The sequence below is a fragment of the Cervus canadensis genome, chromosome 6, assembly GCF_019320065.1.
Source record: "Cervus canadensis isolate Bull #8, Minnesota chromosome 6, ASM1932006v1, whole genome shotgun sequence".
NCBI lineage: Eukaryota > Metazoa > Chordata > Mammalia > Artiodactyla > Cervidae > Cervus > Cervus canadensis.
In genome coordinates, this window is record NC_057391.1 from 28128284 (window position 1) to 28155342 (window position 27059).

Below are 27059 nucleotides of genomic sequence, written 5' to 3' on the forward strand. Positions count from 1 at the left end.
CTTATATACTAACATGAAAAAACGAAAGAGAAATTAAGGAAACATACATTCACCATTGCACACAAAAAGAATAAAATACTTAGGAGTAAATCTAACTAAAGAAACAAAGGACCTATAACATAGAAACTATAAAACACTGAGAAAGAAATCAAAGAGACACAAACAGATGAGAAACATACCGTGTTCATGGATTGGAAGAATCAATATTGTCAAATGGTATTCTACCCAAAGCAATCTATAGATTCAATGCAATCCCTATTAAGCTACCAACGGTATTTTTCACAGAACTAGAACAAATAATTTCACAATTTGTATGGAAATACAAAAAAACCTCGAATAGCCAAAGTAATCTTGAGAAAGAAGAATGGACTGGAGGAATCAACCTGCCTGACTTCAGACTATACTACAAAGCCACAGTCATCAAGACAGTATGGTACTGGCACAAAGACAGAAATATAGATCAATGGAACAGAATAGAAAGCCCAGAGATAAATCCACGAACCTATGGACACCTTATCTTTGACAAAGGAGGCAAGGATATACAATGGAAAAAAGACAACCTCTTTAACAAGTGGTGCTGGGAAAACTGGTCAACCACTTGTAAAAGAATGAAACTAGAACACTTTCTAACACCATACACAAAAATAAACTCAAAATGGATTAAAGATCTAAATGTAAGACCAGAAACTATAAAACTCCTAGAGGAGAACATAGGCAAAACACTCTCCGGCATAAATCACAGCAAGATCCTCTATGACCCACCTCCCAGAATATTGGAAATAAAAGCAAAACTAAACAAATGGGACCTAATGAAACTTAAAAGTTTTTGCACTACAAAGGAAACTATAAGTAAGGTGAAAAGACAGCCCTCAGATTGGGAGAAAATAATAGCAAATGAAGAAACAGACAAAGGATTAATCTCAAAAATATACAAGCAACTCCTGCAGCTCAATTCCAGAAAAATAAATGACCAATCAAAAAATGGGCCAAAGAACTAAACAGACATTTCTCCAAAGAAGACATACAGATGGCTAACAAACACATGAAAAGATGCTCAACATCACTCATTATCAGAGAAATGCAAATCAAAACCACAATGAGGTACCATTACACGCCAGTCAGGATGGCTGCTATCCAAAAGTCTACAAGCAATAAATGCTGGAGAGGGTGTGGAGAAAAGGGAACCCTCTTACACTGTTGGTGGGAATGCAAACTAGTACAGCCACTATGGAAAACAGTGTGGAGATTCCTTAAAAAACTGGAAATAGAACTGCCATATGACCCAGCAATCCCACTCCTGGGCATACACACCGAGGAAACCAGATCTGAAAGAGACACGTGCACCCCAAATGTTCATTCGCAGCACTTGTTTAATAATAGCCAGGACATGGAAGCAACCTAGATGCCCATCAGCAGATGAATGGATAACAGGAAGCTGTGGTACATATACACCAATGGAATATTACTCCATTAAAAAGAATCATTTTGACCAAGTCCTAATGAGATGGATGAAACTGGAGCCCTTATACAGAGTGAAGTAAGCCAGAAAGATAAAGAACATTACAGCATACTAACACATATATATGGAATTTAGAAAGATGGTAACGATAACCCTATATGCAAAACAGAAAAAGAGACACAGAAATACAGAACAGACTTTTGAACTTTGTGGGAGAATGTGAGGGTGGGATATTTCAAAAGAACAGCATGTATACTATCTATGGTGAAACAGATCACCAGCCCAGGTGGGATGCATGAGACAAGTGCTCCGGCCTGGTGCACTGGGAAGACCCAGAGGAATCGGGTGGAGAGGGAGGTGGGAGGGGGGATCGGGATTGGGAATACGTGTAAATCCATGGCTGATTCATATCAATGTATGACAAAACCCACTGGAAAAAAATAAAAAAAAAAAAAAAAAAAAAAAAAAAAGAAAGATTCTAGACAAGACAGATTTCAAAATTCCAGAATCCATGGGTTCCAGATTCCAAGAGTGCAGTGGATTTTATGGCTGATGAAACACGAAGTAGCCTATGAATCCTTAGGATGTCTTTTGCAGCCCCTCTAAACTCTATTAGCTTAAAGCTCTAGCAGACATAAGTATTCAGAAGAATCCCATCTTTTTTGGCTTACATTTGGCCAGTTCCAAGGTCCTTTGATGTCCTGAGAGAACCTCCTCAAGAAGCAAAGCCTAAGCTAGCCACTTTCTTTAAGGAATCTTTAGCTAAGGCATAGCAATCAACAATCTGTTGTTAGAAATCAACAACCTGGTAGCACAAAAGCGTGAGGTGTGCATTTGACTGGGCTTCCCAGGTGGTGCTAGTGATAAAGCACCTTCCTGCCAATGCATTCAATCCCTAGATAGGGAAAATACCTTGGTGGTGGGCATGGCAGCCCACTCCAGTATTCTTGCTTGGAGAATCCCAGGTATGGAGGAGCCTGGAGGGTTATAGTCCAAGGGGCTGTAAAGAATTGGACATGACTGTGATGGACAGGGAGGCCTGGTGTGCTGTGATTCATGGGGTCGCAAAGAGTCGGACATGACTGAGCGACTGAAATTAATTGAACTGAAGTGACCTAGCATGCATGTGTGATTTGATTTTTTTAAAAAGGGGTCAATTAAGGTAAGTGGAGAATCTATAGACATATTTGTGGTATGAGATGTTCAATCGGCTTTTCTAAAACATAAAACACTTGCTTACATAAGCAAGTGTTGCTCATATCTACATTACTCATAGAAAGTAGCAACTTCTTTCTAACATAGTTCAGGTCTGTGTCTGGGTTTCAACTCAGTATTATTGTAGGCCAGCACCTACTCATTCCAAATACAGTTTCTGCAGTTCACTTTGATAGTTTTTCTGTCAATATCATTGTAATTGAAAATACTGGATTGGTTTTCCTAAGGTTTAGTTCCTTACTGAATTATTGTGATTCTTTCCATAATTTAAATGAATAAGATAGCAAACTATATTGAAAAATAAAAAAAAGTGTTTTTCAAGTTGCTTTTTTCCCACTAAAGTATGATATAAAGGATTAAGATGTTCCTTAAATAGTTTCAGTTGGTATATAAAAAGTGGGAGCAGACAATTGGTGTCATCATAACACCAGAAATATGCAAGATCAGCTACAAAACCACACCTTTGTGTTTTACATACAGAGATCTGAGAATGCAAAGGCATCTGGAGGAACTAATAGCAGATAAGGATAAGCTTTTCTGAGATGAGTGAAGATTCATGGTCACCTTCCTAATGGGGCAACAGACAGAGTAGAAGCAAAGCTCCATGGATGTGGGATGTCCATCAGCGTATGTAGAAAGCCAAACTCTTGTGGACCTCTGTGATGGATTATTAAGAGTCCTGAAGAGACCCAGGGAGTATGTATAGCCTACCAATTATTTTTCAGAGTCTTAACTAAGTGCACACAGTGGCTACCTTCAGAAAACTGCCCCTCTCCAGGGCAGGAGAGAGGAGAGACAGAGATCCCTTTGAGAACACATGTCCATCAAGTCTTTTCTATTGAACTTTCAAGGTACCAAGGGGTGGTGACAGGGCAGGAAGACTGAGAGATTTCACCCAAGACTTGGAAAGCCATAGAGAAGGCAGAGAAAGGCTGAGAGTAGTAAGCCCTCGAAAAGGCACAAAATGGTGGTGAAGGACTTTAAAACATGGGGACAGGGTAGGGGGAACAGGGAGAGAGAGATCTCTAGACTCATTGGAGAATAGATCACATGCCCTGATAAAGCGAGAATCTTTATCCTGCTTTCAAAACATTTCAAACAAGTAGCAAACTGAAACTAAACAAAAATCAAACCAGACTCACCTCAACTGGTGAATAGACTAAAAAGAATAAACACCTCAGACTAGATGTCACAGAGAGGAAGTGGTGTGACTTTTCTGGAGTAAATATTTACTTCAGTCTCTATTGTTCTTTTTTATTCACTATCTACCATAAAATATATAAAATAAATTAAGAGATAAAAAGTGAAAAATGTGACTGTAATCAGGAGAAAAACAAACAAAATAGAATCAAACCCACACATTAACCAAATATTGAACCCAACAGACAAGGACTTTAAACATAAACTATAATTATACACTAGAGATTTACTGGAAAAGACAGATAAAGTTTATGAACAGAGATTAATTTCAGCAGAATTGGAAAACTAGGGGGAAATATCTTTAGGTCCATATTCTGGTTCCAACATGTATTGGGCACAGGACCTGGGATGAACTGCTTGTTCTCTGAATTTCCACTTGCTTAGGGAAAGCCTGCCCTCAGGGGGATGCTATATTAAAAAATATAATACATACAAAGCTTTAAATCCAATGCCTAGTGCACAGAAAGTAGTTAACATATGTTATCCTTTCTCTATTAATTTGCCCTTCCCTTGGACCTTCTGCTCTTTATCTATATATACCTTCTTTGAGGATCTTGACTCCTACTATATCTATCATCTCTACTGCAAATGGCTCTCAAAGTGAAAACCTTAGTTATTAAACTCTCTCCCATGTATCTCCTCCCCCCACAACTCCAAATACTTATTGAGTGTTTTACTTGGGAGCATTGATAGGAAAGACTAGAGATCTCTTCAAGAAAATTAGAGATACCAAGGGAACATTTCATGCAAAGATGGGCTCAATAAAGGACAGAAATGGTATGGACCTAAGAAGCAGAAGATATTAAGAAAAGATGGCAAGAATACACAGAACAACTGTACAAAAAAGATCTTTACTACCCAGTTGATCACGATGGTGTGATCACTCACCTAGAGCCAGGCATCATGGAATGTGAAGTCAAGTGGGCCTTAGGAAGCATCACTATGAACAAAGCTAGTGGAGGTGATGGAATCCCAGTTGAGCTATTTCAAATCCTCAAAGATGATGCTGTGAAAGGTTGCACTCAATATGCCAGCAAATTTGGAAAACTCAGGCAGTGGCCACAGAACTGAAAAGGTCAGTTTTCATTCCAATCCCTAAGAAAGGCAATGCCAAAGAATGCTCAAACTACTGCACAATTGCACTCATCTCACACACTAGTAAAGTAGTGCTCAAAATTTCCCAAGTCAGGCTTCAACAGTATGTGATCTGTGAACTTCCAGATGTTCAAGCTGGTTTTACAAAAGGCAGAGGAACCAAAGGTCAAATTGCCAACATCTGCTAGATCATTGAAAAAGCAAGAGAGTTCCAGAAAAACATCTATTTCTGCTTTATTGACTATGTCAAAGCCTTTGACTGTGTGGATCACAATCAACTGTGGAAAATTCTGAAAGAGATGGGAATACCAGACCACCTGACCTGCCTCTTGAGAAACCTGTATGTAGGTCAGGAAGATACAGTTAGAACTGGACATGGAAATGGTTCCAAATAGGAAAAGGAGTACATCAAGGCTGTATATTCACCCTGCTTATTTAACTTATATGCAGAGAACATCATGAGAAATGCTGTGCTGGATGAAGCACAAGCTCGAATCAAGATTTCTAGGAGAAATATCAATAACCTCAGATATGCAGATGACACCACCCTTATGGCAGAAAGTGAAGAACTAAAGAGCCTCTTGATGAAAGTGAAAGAGGAGAGTGAAAAAGCTGGCTTAAAGCTCAACATTCAGAAAACTAAGATCATGGCATCCTGTCCCATCAGTTCATGGCAAATAGATGGGGAAACAGTGGAAACAATGGCAGACTTTATTTTTTGGGGCTCCAAAATCACTAGATGGTGACTTCAGCCATGAAATTAAAAGATGCTCACTCCTTGGAAGGAAAGTTATGACCAATCTAGACAGCATGCTAAAACGTTGAGACATTACTTTGCCAAGAAAGGTCCTTCTAGTCAAGGCTATGGTTTTTCTTGTAGTCATGTATGGATGTGAGAGTTGGACTATAAAGAAAGCTGAGCACTGAAGAATTGATGCTTTTGAATTGTGGTGTTGAAGACTCTTGAGAGTCCTGTGGACTGCAAGGAGATCTAACCAGTCCATCCTAAAGGAGATCAGTCCTGAGTGTTCACTGGAAAGACTGATGTTGAAGCTGAGACTCCAATAGTTTGGTCACCTGATGCAAAGAACTGACTCATTAGAAAAGACCCTGATGCTGGGAAAGATTGAGGGCAGGAGGAGAAGGGGACAACAGAGGATGAGATGGTTGGATGGCATCACTGACTCAGTGGACATGGGTTTGGGTAAATTCCGGGAGTTGGTGATGGACAGGGAGGCCTGGCGTGCTGCAGTCCATGTGGTCACAAAGAGTCGCACACGACTAAGCAACAGAACTGAATTGTTTTAAATAAAACATAGTTCTTGATTTTTCCTCAAATTCTTCTCTCCCTGCTCAATTTCTGTAATAGTTCAATCAAGTTTGAAATTCTGGAGTTGAGCTTAACTCCTTTTCCTTCTGCCACACAGCCTACATTTAAAATTTTTCTTGAATTTATTTATTGAATCAACAAATATTCACTCAGGACTTATTAAGTACTAAATCCTAGTCTATACATAAGGCATGTGGCAGTGAATGAGACAAAGTAAACACTCCCTTCCTTTCTAACACCTTTCCTGATCATTTTGGGCTTTAACTGTTATAGTAATCTCTTGTCTCCCTGCTTTATTTTCACCCCTCTCATCTACCATACATGTTATCACCACACTAACTTTCCTTAACAATATAAGAGATGGCATTCATCCACTCAAAAACTTATGGTGTCGACCATTGCCTACTCAATAAAAATCAAGGTCTATAAACTGAGAGTCAAAAGACTTCAGTCATTTGATCCCACCCTTCACAAGAATACCAAGACATAAAGCTAATACAATAGGAAAATAAAATAAAGATTCAAAAGAATCTTGACTGGCTGAAAAAAAACCTGAGGACTAAATCTTAAAAACTGAAATAAAAAGTAATAAACATAAACCATATCATGCAGCTTCTTTCTGGTCTACTTACAGAAATCACTATTATTGCTTGTGGAATTGTCCTGTGCTGCCTTGTGACATATTTCTGTATTGCATCACTATGAATTTCAGTGTTTGTCATGAGACTATAAGTTTCTAAATTTCTTAAACCCTCTCAAACCCATAGTTTTCTCCCAGTAGTGTGTGTAGCACATGGTACTCAAAGACCAAATGACTCTCTTCTCTACGGTCAAGATATCCTGCATACTTCCAGAAAAGAGTCTAATTGGCCTTGTACTCACAGAAAGTAAGCCACCACCAAACAATTATCAAGTAAAAGGGAGGAAAGAGTTACTGATTGCTTTTGATATACCCTTGGAAATAGGACAAAATAGGATCAACATTTTCTGTTTCTGGAACTCTAAAACTAAATAAAATTTACACATGGTAGTCAATGCTTTTCTCATCTAACCCATTGAATCAAGAATGTTACTATTTTCACCCATTTTTAACCATTTGGGGAATGTTATACAGAAAAAGATTCAAATCAGATGACTATTTTATAAACTTAATATACCTGCTATTTTGTCTGACATTAGTCAAGTAGTCTCATCCTTCATATAAATGCAAAAAAAATAAAGCTGATAAAATCAATAAAATGAAACAAAATTTCAAAAGGATCTTGACCAGCTGGAAAGAAATATGTTGCTGTTTTCTAACCAGAAGCAATAAGATCAGTTTTTACTTGTGTCACAATATAATTTTCATTGTACAAAAGCATGCTCTTTGTTTCATATACATCTAAATTATTCTATGTTCTCTTGGATAAAATGTTTAGGGAAGGTGAACATTAATTTTTCAACTGACTATTGTTAAGATAAACTTTTTAAAACACATTTTGAACAGATGTGGCTGACTTGGGTCATTTCATGACTTATAAGAATTCCTTGGAGTCTGAGCATTTAAAAAGTGAATTCCTAGAGTTAATGTAAAGGAAACTACTAATATGATTCTATTTTTTCCTGGTACATTTATTCACATAAACATTCATATTCATAATAACACCATTTGAACTCTACTGATTATTGAACTAAAAAGGTAATCAGGCATCATCATTTTCCTGTTTAATTTTCTTTTTTTTTAATTTATCTTTATTAGTTGGAGGCTAATTACTTTACAACATTGTAGTGGTTTTTGTCATACATTGACATGAATCCCTTTAAAAGATTGTAATGATCATAGTTGTGAGAATTTCTTATTAAATCAAAATATTTCTTCTTTTAAACCTGTCTCATTTGCTGTTAGTAATCTTAAAACTGGAAAAAATAAAAGAAGGGCCAAATGAAATTGCACTTCCTTCATTCCTCCTACCACCTAGATAAAACCATGATGTTTATAGAACTCACCATAATTTCATATAAATATTGTATTTAACATATAAAATAATTTCACCCTGCATATATTCATTCATAGCAGTTATTAAAGAAGTATTTATTGAATGTCTACTATAGGTTTGGCATTGTTTTAAGTGCTGGGAATAACAATAGGAACAGACATAAATTTTGCATAAAACAGCTTACTGTCTGCAGGTACAGGCAGAAAGTCAAACAAGCAGTTACAATAAAGGGTAGGGATGGGTTTGGTGAATGCCTGAAATGCATGGGACTACAAAGCATGAGATCTAACTGGAAGGACCTCAAAAGGCTTCTAAAAGAATCTAAAGGATAAGTTAACCAGAAAAGTCCGAAGGGAGAGATGGAAAGAGAAAGAGGGAGGGGTAGGAACAGCATGTGTTAAGTCCCAGAGTACATGATGGGTACTAGAAATTGAAATAAGTTTGGCATTTGTAGTTCAGTTGCCAAGTTGTGTCTGATTCTTCATGACCCCATGGACTGCAGCACACCTGGCTCCTCTGTCCTCCACAGTCTCTTGGAGTTTACTCAAACTTACGTCCATGGAGCAGTGATGCTGTCTAACCATCTCATTTTCTGGAACCCGCGTCTCCCTTTGCCTTCAATCTTTCCCAGCATTAGAGTCTTCTCCAGTGAGTGACCTTCCAGTGCATATTCAGGATTGATTTCCTTTAGGATTAACTGGTTTGATCTCCTTTCAGTACAAGGGATTCTCAAGAGTCTTCTTCAGAAACACCGTTCAAAAGCTTCAGTGCTCAGCCTTCTTTATGGTTCAATTCTCACATCTGTACATGACTACTGGAAAAATCATAGCTTTGACTATACGGACCTTTGTTGGCAAAGTGCTATCTCTGCTGTTTAACATGCTGTTTAGGTATGTCACAGGTTTCCTTCCAAGCATCTTTTTAATTTTGGCATAGCCGAAGTATAACTAGATGAGTAATAGTGGAGAGATGAGGCTAAAAACCTAGAAAGAGGACAGATGTTACAGAGCTTTATAAGCCATACTGAGTTATTATCCTCAGGTCAATGAGAACCCATGGGGATGTTTTAAACAGAGAATTGACCTGATCTCATTTGTCTTTTAGAAACATCATTCTGGCTGCACATGGAGAATGGGCTGGAGGGCAGTAAGTCAAGAAGCAGATAGAACTGAGAGGTCGCTGGAGGAATCTTGGCAGGAGGTAAAGATTTCCTGAAGTGGGGAAGGAGCACTGAGGATGGACAGCAGAGGGCAGATAGATCGACAGAGTTTTTAGCAGGCTGAAATAAGTGAATGGAGAAGTGATGAAAGTTTTTTTAAAAATTAAGAAAAATTTGCAGCTTTCTGCATAGGGAAACTGGATGGATGGTGGTTCTGTTTACTGGTATTTCAGTACAAACAGCAATGGGCTGGGACACTGTCTAATGACCTTTTTTGCAAATTTTATGTATCACGTCATACGACTGATGTCTCAAATCTTTGTGATTATTTTCCTGAGTCTTCTATGTTACTGTGTTTTCTAAGCTACTGCTAGGCTTTTCCAACTCCTTTCCTTCCTGCTGCTCCAAAATTATAAATATCCTTCATGATTCTCTCTATGCTATATTCTTCTATATTCATTTATTCCTCCTGATAGCTTATGCAATCCATGGGTTCAGCTAATCACCTTTATGTTATTCTGTTACTGCAAACTGTTGAACTGACGAACTGATGGTTTGTCAGTACTGATGAACACTGTCACTACTAACTAAAGAAAATTTGCTTTATGCATTGAAGTTAAGAAAATGATAAAATTATCTTATTTAATCTTCAAAATGATTTTTAAGAATAAAAAAGAGCATAGGCTCTGAAATCAGATATATTTAAAGCATAAATTCCGGTTCTGAAACTTCCCAACTCTGTGACTTTGGAAAAGTTACTCACCTTCTAAGTGATCCCTCATTTTTAAAATGTAAAAATTAATAGTAGCAACCTCATAGTCTTGTTAGATAATTAAATAACATAATGCATAAAAAGTACTTAGGTCAGAGCTGTAATACACAGCTTAACTATAAGAGTAGGTAAAGCACATATTGTAGTGAGGCACAGTGAAAGCAGCATTGTGTAATATATTAGTCAAAAGCAGTAGCTCTGGAGGCAAATTGTTCTTGGTTCACATTGTCCTTCATTCAAATCATAGCTCTATCACTTTGTAGCTATGCAGTCTTAGGTCATGCAAACTCTCAGAGCCTCAGATTACTGATCTGTACAAGGGAGAAGACACCAGTACCTACCTCACAGGAGTACTGTTTTCAGTAACAAAACCATGTGAAAAAAAGGTCTAATATATTACACAGCACACAATAGATACTCGATGAAATGGTTACTAATTTTATTTTTTTTCCTTTTCCAGAGACAAAAACTAAATTGATTTGCAAAGGATATGTAGCTTAGAACTAAACAAACCCATAATTTAGAGTTGTGTCCTGACTCATAAACTATAAACCTTAGTCTTTAGCCTGAACACCTCAATTGTGTGCCAACCTCATGGTTTTAAAACACATGCTTTGGTTTATAATTTAAAACTCAGTATGTTTAAGACCAATCTTATCATGTTCCTTTCAACCCTGTTCTCTGCAAACATGTGTGCTTCTTATTTCCCCAATTATTTGTGTGTGGATTAATCTTTGATTCTTCCTTTTCCAGCTTCTGGCCATTTGGTGCTAATTTCTTTGTCATTCTTCCATCAGAATCTTTGTTTTGTTCTGTGTCTCTATCCCTACTGTCAGAGGTTTCATGCTTTAAGCCCTCAGACCTGTTTCAATAAGAGCATCTTAGACTCTTTTTGATTTCCAGTTTCTTCTCTCCAAATCCAGGAATACTGCCACCACACTAAATTTCCTGAGATATCTTTTAATAATAAATACCCCTGTTGATGAGCCTTCCATATCTTATTTCTTACCCCAAATTGCTTGGTCCATCTCTCAAGGCCCTTAATGACTGGGGCCTAAATTACCACCTCACCTGGTTCTTATTAATCTACCAACATGAGCTGTTACTTTCATTTGAATAAAATCCCTTATTGTCCTTACATGTCTTCTTGCCAAGGAATCTACAGATTGATTCACTTTGTTGCCACCACCAATACAAAAAAGGTCTTAATGATCCAGAAAACCATGATTGTGTGATCATTCACCTAGAGTCAGACATCCTGGAGTGTGAAATCAAGTGGGCCTTAGGAAGCATTACTACAAACAAAGCCAGTGGAGGTGACAGAATCCCAGTTGATCTATTTCAAATGCTAAAAGATGATGCTGTGAAAGTGTTGCACTCAATATGCCAGAAAATCTGGAAAACTCAGCAGTGGCCACAGACTGGAAAAGGTCAGTTATCATTCCAATTACAAAGAAGGGCGATGCCAAAGAATGTTCAAACTACAGCACAATTGCACTCATTTCACATGGTAACAAGTTAATGCTCAAAATCCTTCAAGCTAGGCTTCAACAGTAAGTGAACTAAGAACTTCCAGATGTACAAGCTGGATTTTGAAAAGGCAGAGGAACCAGAGATGAAATTGCCAACATCCACTGGATCACAGAAAAAGCAAGGGAATTCCAGAGAAATATCTATTTTTGCTTCATTGACTCTGCTAAAGTCCTTGACTGTGTGGTTCACAACAAACTGGAAAGTTCTTAAAGAGATGGGGGTACTATACCATGTCACCTGCCACCTGAGAAACTGGTATGCAGGTCAAGAAGCGACATTTAGAACTGGACATGGAACAACAAATTGGTTCCATTTTGGGAGAGGAGTATGTCAAGGCTGCATATTGTCACCCTGCTTATTTAACTTATATGCAGAGTACATCATGAGAAATGCAGGACTGAAAGAAGCACAAGCTGGAATCAAGATTGCTGGGAGAAATATCAGTAACCTCAGATATACAGATGACACCACCCTTTTGGCAGAGAGTGAAGAGAAACTAAAGAGCCTTGAAGAAAGCGAAAGAGAAGAGTGAAAAAGCTAGCTTAAAACTCAACATTCAAAAAACTAAGATCATGGCATCCAGTCCCATCACTTCATGGCAATGAGATGGGGAAACAATGGAAACAGTGGCAGACTTTATTTTCTTGGGCTCCAAAATCACTGCAGATAGTGACTGCAGCCATGAAATTAAAAGACGTTTGCTTCTTGAAAGAAAAGCGATGACAAACCTAGACAGTGTATTAAAAAGAGACATCACTTTGCCCACAAAAGTCCATATAGTCAAAGTTATGGCTTTGCAAGTCATCATTTATGGATGTGAGAGTTGGACAATAAAGAAGGCCGAGTGCCAAAGAACTGATGCTTTTGAATTGTGTTGGAGAAGACTCTTGAGAGTCCTGTGGACTGCAAGGAGTTGAAACCAGTCAATCCTCAAGTAAATCAATCCTGAATATTCATCAGAAGGACTGATGCTGAAGCTGAAGCTCCAATACTTTGGCCACCTGATGCAAAAAGCTGACTCAGTGGTAAAGACCCTGATGCTGGGAAAGATTGAGGGCAGGAGAAGGGGGCAACAGAGGATGAAATATTTGGATGGCATCATCGACTCAATGAACCTGAGTTTGAGAAAGCTCCATAGATACTGAAGGACAGGGAGACCTGGTGTGTTGCAGTCCATGGGGTAGAAAGAGTTCGAGATGACTGGAAGACTGAACAACTAAGTATAAGTTTCATCCATCCTTTAGACCAATTTAAGTGCTAAGACTCCCATGACATTGCTTTCAACTATTCTAGGTCAGATGGTCATCTTCCATTTTTAGCTTCCGATTATACTTATAGTAAATACCAACTGGGCTTTATCTGATCCAAATTATTAGGATCCCTCCTCATAAGACTCTAAATTTAATGCAAAAACAACTTTTTTACTTATTTTACAATACACACTCAATGAAATGTGAGGAACATGTTCATGATCATATATTGGAAGAGCTACTAACTATGGAGGACCTTCATTTCTTCTCTTTAACTGCAAATGTTAATGGGCTCTACTGCTGAGTCAAATTCCTTAAAGTACACCTTTCAGAATTCCCTTCCGCTAAAACCTTCGGTTGTTCATTGCTTTGATAATTAAATCCTCAATTCAGTATTCAGAATTTCTCACAGTATGGCTTCTAAATTTTTTGTTTCCTCTCCAAGTACTTAAGACATATTCCAAACAAGCCAGCCAGTCAAAAGTTCTATCCCCATTCTTAAAGTCCAGTATGGCTGTCAATTTACCTCTCAATTTATTCAGAATTCTCTCAACAACATACAATGTTTTCTTTGAAATTCTTTGGTACATATTTTATACTATCTTAGAGTACATTTTTTAATTTAACAGTTTTCATTATATTTTTAATTGGAGGATAATTGCTTTAAAATATGTGTTAGTTTCTGCCATACATCAACATGAATCAGTCATAGGTATACATATGTCCTCTCCCTCTTAAACCTAGACTATGGCCTCACTGATTCAATGAACATGAGTTTGAGCAAACTCTAAGAGATAGTGAAGGACAGGGAAGCCTGGCATGCTGCAGTTCATGGGGTCACAAAGAGTCAGACATGACTTAGGGACTGAACAACATTTTAATACTTCTTGTAAATTATAAGAGTCACTGAACATCTCAGCCTTACTAAAGCTCCACATATCCTTCCAACTCTGTTATATTGAAAATTTAAAATTTCCTCTCAAGGATATTCTACCTTTCTCTTAACTTTCAAGGTCAGTTATAGGTTTTCCTTTCCATAAGTTCAGCAGTGTAGGGAATAAGGCTTAAAGTTCTGTCTCTCACTCACAACATCAAATCAACTTTAGTGAAATTCTTTGTCTTTTGCGTTGTTAAGTGATAGGTAGCTGGGACTGTAAATTGTTCTTCTGTCAAACTCATAAGGAAGACAAGTTAACTCATATAAAAGAGAACTTGAAATAGAGCTTTAAGCTTGACGTTAGCATTAGTATCCTGCTTTAGCTCTTATAGCAGCCAGCTGAGCAGTATACTCCTTAGTCAATACATATCTGCTTACCTTTGACTCAAGACTAGAAGTCAGATTTCCCAATTCTATGTGAATAGTTCTGGAAAAAGTAACCAGATCTACATATTCAACATTTTTATATAATATAATATGATTTCACCTTCCATTTAGCAAACAACTTTTACTTGGATGATCTCTTGATTAAAGAGTAATCACTGATTAAAGAGTAACCTTTAATCTCTTGATTAAAGAGTAACCACTGCTGGTAAAGATAGTGAATTGAATCCACGCACCTACTCCCACCCGCTTCTAAAACTTCCATGGAAGGTATTTCATAAAAAGGCATAAATTCAAAAAAGATGGAGAAAATCAGAGAGCAAGCAACAGAATCAAGAACACTGGAACCTAAGCCAACAGGACAGCATGCAAAGGACTGACCCAATTTATACAGGAAATTAACTCTTTACTCTAAAGCAATAAAGTAAGGGATTGATGACACCAGTTACTTCTGGAAGTAAAGGGAAAATGTGAAAAGGAAACCAAAATAAGAGGGATAGATAGGCAGTCTGTTTAACAAGCAGTCAGATTCCCTAGATCCTTTCTTTCTTTTTTTTTTAGAGACTTAAAAATTCTTTATTTTATTGAAGTATAGTTGACTTACTATGTTGTGTTAATTTCTAGTGTGCAAAAAAGTGGTTCAGTTATACATATGCTACAATCTTTTTCATTTTATTTTCTATTATGGTTTACCACTGGATGTTGAATATAGTTCCCTCTGCTATATAGTAAGACCTTGTTGTTTATCCATTCTATATAAACTACTTTCTATCTGCTAATCTGAAATTTCCAATCCATCCCTCCTCCACCAGCCCTCCCCCTTGACAACAACAAGTCTATTCTCTGTCGAGAGTCTGTTTCTATTTTGTACATAAGTTCATCTGTATCATATTTTAGATCCCACATATAAGTTATATCATATGGTATTTGTCTTTTTGACTTATTTCACTTCGTATAATCTTTAGGTCCAAGTGTGTTACTGCAAATGGCATCCTTTCACAATTTTTATGGCTGAAGAGCATTCCCCTAGATCCTTTCCCTATAGGCTGACAACCACCTCTACTTGACCCTGTCAGAACACTGAAGGTTTATTCTCTGCAAAGGGAAAACAAATGAACTAACCTGGGAGAAACAAGACACAGCTGAGGACAAAGGTACTATAACAAAAATAGAGAGATTCAGTTAATATATGCACACAAGATTCTAAGACCTCTAGCCATTTTCCTTGTCAACTCCAACAACAACAACAAAAACCTGCAGCATGTCTTCACGTTAAGAGGAGGCTGGAGAATCATTTTCTTTGGAGTATAACCAGCTCAGATTAAATGACCCATATATACTCCCTTCCAGTGAAACTCAAGGTCACAAAGCTCCATCCACATACTTAGGGCTTGCAATAAAACTTTTAGGTCTCCACTCTTAAATGTGAGTAGAACACCAAAGATTAGCAGAAACATCTATAAGATGAAAGATAGAGATCAAAATAGACAAAGGAAAAGACTGACTACGAAGGAGAGAAGAAAAATTATTTAAGGATAAAGTATTACAGATTAAAAAAAAACATTCAGAGAACAAAAATGTGCTTTTAGAAATTAAAAATAAAATATGAAAAAATTTAACTAAAAGTTTAAGTGTAAAATTGTGAAATTCTTCCAGAAAGAATAAAGTGATGTGGATGAAAATTAAGAGAAAAGTTAGAAGTTCAAGGAACATCTAAATAATAAGAATCCAAAGAAGCAAAATTGGGACTGGTTCAAAACTGGGAAAGGAGTACGTCGAGCATGTACATTGTCACCCTGCTTATTTAACTTATATGCAGAGTACATCATGCAAAATGCCGGGCTAGATGAAGCATGAGCTGGAATCAAGACTGTGGGGAGTCAACCGGTTATATCAATAACCTCAGATATACAGATGATACTACCCTCTTTGCACACTGTGAAGAAGAACTAAAGAGCCTCTTGATGAAGGTGAAAGAGGAGAGTGAAAAAGCTGGCTTAAAATTCAACATTCAGAAAACTAAGATCATGACATCCGGTCCCATCACCTTCATGGCAACTAGGTGGGGAAACAATGCAAACAGTGGTAGACATTTTTTTCTTGGGCTCCAAAATCACTGCAGATGGTGACCGCAGCCATGAAATTAAAAGATGTTTACTCCTTGGAAGAAAAGCGATGACAAAGCTAGACAGTATTAAAAAGCAGAGACATTACTTTGTCCACAGAGGTCCATATAGTCAAAGCTATGGTTTTTCCAGTAGTCATGTACAGATGTGAGAGTTGGACCATGAAGAAGGCCGAGTGCCAAACAATTGATGCTTTTGAACTGTGGTGTTGGAGAAGACTCTTGAGAGTCCCTTGAACTGCAAGGAGATCAAACCAGTCAATCCTAAAGGAAATCAACCCTGAATATTCATTGGAAGAACTGATGCTGAAGCTCCAATACTTTGGCTACCTGATGTGAAGAGCTGACTCATTGGAAAAGACTCTGATGCTGGGAAAAATAGAAGACAGGAGGAGAAGGGGATGACTGAGGGCTAGATGGTTGGATGGCATCACGGGTTCAATGGACATGAATTTGAGCAAACTCCGGGAGATGGTGAAGGACAGGGAAGCCTGGGCATGCTGCAGTCCATGTGGTTGTAAAGAGTTGGACATGACTGAGTGACTGAACCACAAAAAGAAAAGAAAGGGTAGGTAAACACCAGTGAAATAATTCAAGAAAATTTCCCAGAACTGAAATTTTCAAGCTGAAAACCCTTCCTGTCTAAGCACAATGGATAAAAACATTCATGCCTAAGACACAGCACATAAGACTTTAAAATTCTTGGTGCAAAAGAAGTGTCTTACATACTCTTACACAGAGGAGATGGAGAGAGAAATAAGTAAGGTTGCATATAAAGAGTCAGGAATAAGAATGACTTTGGGCTTCTCAACAGCATACCAAGCTGCAAGGGAATGAAGCAATACTATCAAGATCTGGAAGGGAAAATATTCCTAAAACAGAATTTATGACTTGCTAAAGAACCAATCAAATGAAAGGAAAGAATGAAGACATTTACAGATATGTATACTGTCTCAAAGAGTCCTGTGGACTCTCCCTTAAAAAGAATGTGCTTCACAAAAATGAGATGGAAACAAAGATAAAGAAAGACACTGAATCCAGGAAACAAGGGATCTAACAAAGAAGAAAGGTAAAGGGATCTCTTGGATTATGAGAAGATGAAGGATGACAGCCTTGTAACAGGCATAGAATGAAACTGATCCAAATTATATACATCAGGTCATAAGGCCCTGGAAAAGACTTCAGGGAGAGGAAACTTAAAAACTATTTAGTATGTCTGAACACCTGGCTAAGAGACTAAGAAACTGTCAGTGAGTAAAGCACTGAATTAGTGATTAGTACATAGCATACTGAATAAATGAATAAAGCAAGACAATTATAATTCACATGAAAATATATGAGGATCAAGAAGCAACAGTTAAGAACCTTGTATCGACCAGCTGATTGGTTCAGGATTGAGAAAGAAGTACGGCAGGGCTGTCTGCTGTCACCCTGTTTGTTTAATCTATACTCTGAGCACATCATGAGAAATGCTGGACTAGATGAGTTACAAACTGGAATCAAGATAGCTGGGAGAAACATTAACAACCTCAATATGCGGATGATATCACTCTACTGGCAGAGTGAAGAGGAACTAACGAACCTCTTGATGAGGGTGGAAGAGGAGAGTGAAAAAGCTGGTTTAAAACTAAATATTAAAAAAACTAAGATCATGGCATCCAGCCCCAGCACTTCATGGCAAATAGAAGGGTAAAGGTGGAAGCAGTGATAGATTTCCTCTTCTTGGGCTCTAAAATCACTGTGGATGGTGACTGCAACCATGAAAACAGAAGACAATTGGTTCTTGGCAGGAAAGCTATGACAAACATAGACAGTGTGTTGAAGAGCAGAGACATCACTCTGCTGACAATGGTCCATATAGTCAAGGCTTTGGTCTTTCCAGTGGTCACGTATGGTTGTGAGAACTGGACTGTAAAGAAGACAGAACACCAAAGAATCGATGCCTTCAAACTGTGGTGCTGGAGAAGACTTCTGAGAGTCCCTGGGACAGGAAGGAGATCAAAGCAGTCAATCTTAAAGGAAATCAACCTTGAGTACTCACTGGAAGGACTGATCCTAAAGCTGAAGTTCCAGTATTTTGGTAACCTGATACAAACAGTCGATTCACTGGAAAAATCTCTGATACTGGGAAAAACTGAGGGCAGAAGGAGAACAGGGTATCAGAGGATGAGATGGCTGGATGGCATCACCAATGCAATGGACATGGACCTGGGCAAACTCCAGGAGATGGTGAGGGGCAGGGAGGCCTGGTGTGCTGCAGTCCATGGAGTCACAAAGAATTGGATATGACTGGGAGACTGAACAACAATACAGGAAAGGTTTACTATCAGAGTCTACTACTGAATGAGGCAGTGTTTTGAGTTTTTATAGTTATTGTCATTTAAACACTGACTATTCATACAACCAGAATTGCAGTATAACATGGGAAGATGGAATAAGGAAAAGGGTACACACATTTATTTGATGGAGACAAAGGGAGTAAAGAGCTAAATCTGCATAATCTAGAGTGAGAAATCAATAAATAGTGCTAAATTTGAGGGAAATCATTAAGTAATACAAAGACATAGAGGTAAAAATCAACCAGAAGACATGAAAGTGAGATGATGAAATAAGTAAAAGGCAAGAAAGACTCATAGGGTTGTTTACATAGCAAAGTATGAAAATCATTTGAAAGACTGAGTTCAACAAACATTGTAAAATATCACAAAAATAGGAATACTCTTCAAAAGCATTTAAAGAGCAGTCCAAAGCTTTTAAAATTTGATGTAATTTTATATTAAAATTCATCTCCTTTTTTGAAAAATGAGAAAATAATCCTGGGGGAAAAAGCACAAAAGATAAAATAATTTTTTAATCCATTGTTCATGTATCAGATAATAATTTAGGAACTTGAAGAAATTTAAGAAGCAATGGCTAATAGTTAATTTAGAGTAGTAAATGTATAAGCCTTGAAGTTTTATTTTTTGATCCAGAAATTATGATTCCTAGGAATTTATCTAAAGAAAGTAATAATCAGAAATATACATGAAGATTTACTTGGAAAGATAATAATCAGAATATTATTTATAATAATTTAAAAAGAAATAACTTTTTAATAACTTATTAGGTTGTTGAAAAAGTAACTGTGGTTTCAGACCATGAATTTTAAATCATTATAACTAGACTCAAACACATTGTTATTAATTAAAATAGAAACGATTACAATCAACACATTTTTGCCAATGAGGTAGAAGTTTGTTTATTCCTGTAGCATAAAAAGCCATGCTTTGGGATTTGATAAACTCTTGAAAAACATTTTCTGCCTCCTGCTAGTTGTGGAAGCATTTTCCCTACAAAAAGTGGTGGAGATGCTTGAAGTGGTAGCTGGTTGGTGAGAGGTCAGGTGAATGTGGTGGATAAGGCAAAACTTCTTAGCCCAATTTGTTCACCTTTTGAAGCATTGGTTGTGTCACATGTGGTCAGGCATTGTTGTGGAGAAGAATTGGGCCCATTATGTTGACCAATGCTAGCTGCAGGCACTGCCGTTTTTGGTGCATCTCATTGGATCTGCTGAGCATACTTCTCAGATATAATGGTTTCACCAGGATTCAGAAAGCTGTAGTGGATCAGGTGGGCAGCAGATCACCAAACAGTGACCATGACTCCTCACCGTCGAGCTCCCTTCTCCTTTGCAAGACCTCTGGAACCGCCACTACTCTGTGTGCTCATTAGCGGTTCCTGGGCCAAATGCATCGATACTGAGAGCTGCCTCCCTGCTTTATGACCCATTTTGAACTTGAATAAAAAAACTGCTTGTATTTGCTTTTTGTCTAACATCATTTCTATAGTATAAAATAAATATAAAATACACATCAAGTCATTAGCAAAAAAACATAAAGTAAGACGTGCATGAAAATGATGTATAGTATAATCACATTTAAGAAGTATTCCAATCAAATGGAAAAGTTCAACAATGCAAAACTGCAATTACTTTTGTACCAACCAAATAGAGATAAATATCCCCAAAAAGAATATATTCATATGTAGAACATGAATATGATGGAATCTACACAGCCATTAATTAATGTGTTTTCAAAGTAGATTTAGTTTTGTGGGGAAGTAAACACATCATAACACTATGAGGAAAAAAGGAGACAAACTATATGTATAGTTGAACCAAATTGTGCAAATACAATACGTACAAGTATTTAATGATATGAACTTGAGTGTACAACAAAAGCTCAGGAAATAAAAATCAGGGAATACACCAAGACGTTAGCAACATGCATCATGGGGCAGAAGAACTATGCTTTTTTTTTTTGCTACCTTATACTTCATCATGTTGCAAATTTGCAGTAATAGGTATTCTTACGTCTTATTAAAAAATATTTATCTTATTTATTTGTTTGGCTGTGCCAGGTCTTGGTTGCAGCACACAGAATTTTGATCTTTGGTATGGCATGCAGGGACTTAAGTTGCAGCATCTAATTACCTGACCAGGGACGGAACCTGGGCCCCCTGCACTGGGTGTGCAGTGTTAGCTACTGAACCCCAGAGAAGTCCCTTATGTTGTTATTTTTTAAATTTCCATTTATTTATCAATGAGAAAAGGGATGGGGGATGGGCAACATAGTGGTGGACAATTAAGAGCTACAAACTATCATATAAAATAAGCTATGGGATATATTAAAAAGTACAAGAAATATAGTCAATATTATTTAGAATAACTGTAAATGGAGTATAACTGTTAAAAACTGTGAATCACTACATTGTACATCTATAACATATAATACTGCACATCAACTAAACTTCAGTAAATAAAAAATAAAAATTCCCATTTATCTCTATTCCTTATCCCCTTTTCCATATCACAGGCAAATATTTAAAAGTATTCCATGTGTATCTTTTGTCTATGTCCTTGCAAATGTATTATTATTTTGTGTCCCTGTATTTTTAATTTATTTCAATGGTTCTTTTATTCATTCAGCACTTTGCTACCACTGGTACATTGACAGTAAAATATGAAGGGATTTGAAACTTGAGGAGCAGAGAGGGAATAAAATGGTCATTATGGAGAATGGGTAGAGAATTTTTCTAGTGAAATGTAAGACTGACAGGCTTGTGAGGAACTTGCTGAAGTAGAATAAAATAATTTCTGTGTTTAAACATCTTATGGTAACACACAGGTTAATTCACAATCAACATCATGGTAATCCTGAAGCTTTACTTGTCTTTTCTAAAAATAATCTACACATGCTTGAAACCTGACCTCACAACTTCAAGTTTTAGAAGCATCTTTTGCCAAAACTCCAGTCTCCTATCTCTGAAGTTCCCTTTCTTTTACCCTCATAAGTTTAATTACATTATTTATTTACACTGCTTTTATAGAAGCAAAATTTAGCCTGATGGTAGTGAATAGATGTGAACATAGATACGCTGGGCATAGAACAAATTACTATGAAAAGAGTCCTATCAGAGGGGCATGGAAAGCAACCATGTCCATCAGATAGACTTAAATAAATAATATCAAATTATCCAGAAATCAAAATAATTTGTCACAATTATACAATCATTTCAATTTTAATCTTTTATTATTTTCCTAGCTCATTTTCAAATCTTTTCCTAGCTCACTTCCAAATCTTTTACTATTTACGTCATTCATTGGAAAAGACCCTGATGCTGGGAAAGATTGAAGGCGGGAGGAGAAGAGGATGACAGAGGATGAGATTGTTGTATGGCTTCACCGACTCAATGGACATGAGTTTGGGTAAACTCCGAGAGTTGGTGATGGACAGGGAGGCCTGGCGTGCTGCAGTTCATGGGGTCGCAAAGAGTCAGACATGACTGAGTGACTGAACTGAACTGAATTGATTTTCCTAGCACATGTTAGGTGCTTAATAATGCTTAATAAGGGGCTTCCCTGGTGGGCTTCCATGGTAGCTCAGCTGGGTAAAGAATCTACCTGTAATGCAGGAGAGCCTGGGTGAATTCCTGGGTCAGGAAGATCCCCTAGAGAAGGGATAGCTACCCACCCTAGTATTCTTGGGCTTTCCTGGTGGCACAGCCAAGAATTTGCCTGCAATGCAGGAGACCTAGGTTTGATCCCTGGGTGGGAAGATTCCCTGGAGGAGGGCATGGAAACCCACTCCAGTATTCTTGCCTGGAAAATTCCATGGACAGAGGAGCCTGGTAGGCTACAGTCCATGGGGTTGCAAACAGTCAGACACAACTGAGTGACTAAGTACAAGCATAATGCTTAGTAAAACAAGAAATGAGTATTTTAGGGATTTCTAAGCATTTGGTACATAATGATAAGCCATAAAATAATCAAATATCTGAAAGAAAAAAGTGAAACACATACAGTTACCGACAGGTATAACTGCTAACAGTTCATATTACAGCATTGGCATTAACAGTGTCCAAGACAATTTGATGAAGAACACGGGAGGTAAAAATGGTAACTTAATAGAGGAGTTCACTTCTTTCACAGAAGTAGGGTGATTTTCTTTTTCATTGTTTGTAACTGTAAAATTTCAAAAATCCAAGTTACACTATTCTCGTTATTTCAGAATTGCCATACTAATACTAACATTTGACCCCTAACTCTAATAAAATATAATACAGTTAATAGAGTAAAAATAGCAAGATCTTTCTTTAATATTTAAAACACATTTAGACTTTGACAATGATAAACAGTTGTAACCTGAAGCCTTGGGATAATTTGTTTACTACTCGGCAAGTTAATTTCCTAATTGGTAAAAGAAAAGAGGTTAGATTAGATAATCTCTAAAGGAAATTTCCTCTTCCATTTCTGATGGAAATGCACCTGATCATGGAGACCCTCAGGGACTGTACTTTGAAAGTGAAAGTGTCAGTCACTTAGTCGAGTCCAACTCTTTTCAACCCCATGGACTGCAGGCTGCCAGGCTCCTCTGTCCATGGAATTTTCCAGGCAAGACTAATGGAGTGGGCTGCCATTCCCTTCTCCAGGGGATCTTCCTGGCCCAGGGATTAAACCCAGGTCTCTTGCATTGCAGGCAGATTCTTCACTGTCTCAGTTACCAGGGAAAATAAAAGTAAACTTTTTGACAAACAATTTCCTTTTTAATATAGCTTACTTAATTATTCTTTTAGCAAGCTCAACAAAGTAGTCATAACTTTTGTAATTAATTTTAAACACTTTCATACCCATCAGAGGTTTAATTTTTTCACAAAGTTGTATCATCAATGTATCTGAGAATTTCTAAAAATTGATTGTATAACCAGCATATCATGGCATTATTTATTTTCCTCCTTTAGAAGCCTGTATTTTGATAAATACTCTAAATTCTTACCTCTAAGAGATAGGGCTCCATTTGATCCAAGGTTTTTCCAAGATGCTTATCTGGATCTAAACCTGCCAAGAAAGGTCAAATATTTTTTATGTAACTATTAAACTGGAGGTTTAAAAACACATTTCCATTCCCTTGGTTCCTCTTTGCCTAGTGTATATGTATTTTAAGTTGCTCTGATCCTAAAGCAAAATTTACTTTGCTAGTATTTATTTTTCTATTCCCCTTGGGTAACTGCTTTTCTTGCTCCTGAAAAATAAGTTTCATTCCAATTCATTTTAATTGCACTTCATCAACTACCAGATCCATTGTTTTCAATCCCTTTTTCATTTTTGAGGAACTGTAATTAGGATAAGAAAAAAAACTATAATTTCAAAGATATGAAATTTAAATCCAAGGCATTTTAATTATTATAATTTGTTTTTACTTACGGAGAAAACAGTGAGAATTTTTCTGACACACCTATTTTGTATAAATTTCAAACTTATTTGGAGAATAAAAGTAGAAAACAAGAGAGTGGTAGACTGTAAGCCTATATAATTAATTCACTTAATAACATATGAACAGAAATACTACCAAATTAAATGACAGCTTATTTTAATGACCACTTGTGTGACAGTGTTTTCTAAGAAAAAAAGAAACACTCTGAAAAATCATTACAGTACCAGTAGCATGTGCATAATCTCTGATGAAAGTGTTCCAACTGATAATAGCAGAGTTTATGTGAGTGATGGGGTATAGGTAGACAACTGTGGACAATATGAACTCTTCCTACATTCCAAAACTAATCTTCCAAGGGAAAAAAAACACATGCCACAATTCAGCTACGAAATGAATGAACTCATTTTAGATATTTACATCCATAATATTTGTAGCAGCTTAAGTTTATTTAAATATGCTATTTTTACATTTAATTGGTTTAAAACATTTAGCTTATTGAGTATACAAACTGAGTAACAATTTTCTGCTTCTAGTTGGCTGCCTGTTTTGGTAACATGATATTTGTTATAATCACATACAGAATAATAAAAGAGAAGTCAGATAAAGATTAAGGAATCCTATATAGTAAAGCCAAAGCAAACAACTCAAACTAGTAGCACTAGGTAGACTGAGTCAACTCCCTTCCTGGCACCCTTATTCTTGTGGTGTGTTCACTAAATGCAAAATTTCAGTTGGCTAGGTAAACACATTGATGAAGTAATCACTGACTTATTCTAGTCTCTATTCATGTAGACCACTTTTCAAAGTTTAAAATAAATAAGTAAATGAAATATTTTGAGAGAAACACCTATGTAATCATCACTCAGATTTAATAAACATTAATATCTTGCCATATTTCCTCCACAACTTCAAGAAATAAACACCATCAACATAATAGAATTTCACAGTATATCTACCCCTAATTAATCTATTTTCCCTAGTCTTTCAACATGAATAATCACTTTTATCAAGTATTTCCTAACTATGCTTTTAAAATTTTATTACAAGTGTACATGTCCAAAACAGTATTTGATGTTGTTCATGTATATCAAATTTTAACATGAATGATAACTTGTTTTTTTCCAGTTCCCATTGTTAATGAGAGCTTTATTTGTATTGATTACTGTGGCTCTGGTCCATCCATCTTTACTATTCTATTTCATTATGGAGTTTACATGTCCATTTTCCAGTAGGTGGACAGCTGGGCAATGACATTTCTAATGTCTGTTTTTCTACTAGGAAGAACTTTCTATGCTGCAGTAAATATGCATTTATGTAAAATTACCATGATAATATAGAAAAACTATTATATAATTGCTATTATATATATATTTATATCTATATGTAATCTTCAAGTCTACTATATATTGCCAAATTGCTCTCCAAACAAGTATTGTTACTTCCTACTTTCACCATCAAGGAAATAAATCCCTAGTTCCCATAATATGAAAAGTTTAATATCAGATTTTTCATCTTTGCCAATCTGATATACATAGACATATAAAAAATGTTTTGGATATTTGTATTAATTTTTACCTCATGATTACTATTAAAAATAAGCACTTTTCCATATTTCATTGCCCATTCATTCAGGTTATCACTTCTGTGAACTGCTTATTAAAATCATTTGGTTCTTTAAATGCTGTTTTACCTTTTATTTGATGATTCATTGTTCTTGATATATTCTGAATGCTAATTCTTCATCATTATGGGCACAGTAAATATTTTTCTAACCAGTGGCTTGTTATTACACTTTTCTATTGGGGGAAGCTCTTTTGATAAACATAAAAAATTTAACCTTATAGTAGCAAAAAGAATGGTTACTTAAAAATGTTTTTCCTTTGTTTTGTAATAAATTCTTTCCTTCCCCAAGGAAATAATGTGAGGAAATAATATATTTTCCTTTCAAAGTTTTAAAACTTTGTATTCACATTTAGATATTCAACATATGTAGAATTTACTTTCAGTTACCATAGCTGGAGTGTTAAAATTTTATCTCTTATTTATGGGTAAAGTATTGTTTGTGGAATCCTTTCCCTACCTCTGCCAAACACAGCATCTCCATCCGTTCAGTTCAGTCTCTCAGTCGTGCCTGACTCTTTGCGACCCCGTGGACTGTAGCCTACCAGGCTTCTCGGGTCCATTGGATTTCCCAGGCAAGAGTACTGGAGTGGGTTGCCATTTCCTTCTCCAGGGGATCTTCCAGACCCAGGAATCGAACCCAGGGCTCCTGCATTGCATGCAAACACTTTACCCTCTGAACCACCAGGGAAGCCCATGTTATTCCTTTCAAGGAGTCAGCGTCTTTTAATTTCATGGCTACAATCACCATCTGCAGTGATTTTGGAGCCCCAAAAAATAAAATCAGCCACTGTTTCCCCATCTATTTGCCATGAAGTGATGGGACCAGATGCCATGATCTTAGTTTTCTGAATGTTGAGCTTTAAGCCAACTTTTTCACTCTCCTGTTTCACTTTCATCAAGAGGCTCTTTAGTTCTTCTTCACTTTCTGCCATAAGGGTGGTGTTATCCACATATCTGAGATTATTGATACTTCTCCCGGAAATCTTGATTCCAGCTTGTGCTTCTTCCAGCCTAGCGTTTCTCATGATGTACTCTGCATATAAGTTAAATAAGCAGGGTGACAATATACAGCCTTGACATACTCCTTTCCCAATTTGGAACCAGTCTGTCGTTCCTTGTCGAGTTCTAAGTGTTGCTTCCTGACCTGCATACAGGTTTCTCAAGAAGCAGGTCAGGTGGTCTGGTATTCCCATCTCCAGAATTTTCCACAGTTTATTGTGATCCACACAGTCAAAGGTTTTAGCATAGTC

The 27059-nt window shown here is 36.9% G+C and overlaps 1 protein-coding gene across 1 annotated transcript in view; it reads right to left on the reverse strand.

Moving 5' to 3' along the window:
- Nucleotides 1-27059, reverse strand: part of DPH6 (diphthamine biosynthesis 6) — a 206008-nt gene that overhangs the window by 30995 nt on the left and 147954 nt on the right. Inside the window, exon 6 of the mRNA XM_043471408.1 lies at nucleotides 23749-23810. Coding sequence (XP_043327343.1) covers nucleotides 23749-23810 — 62 coding nt within the window. The remainder of the gene's footprint in view (nucleotides 1-23748; nucleotides 23811-27059) is intronic.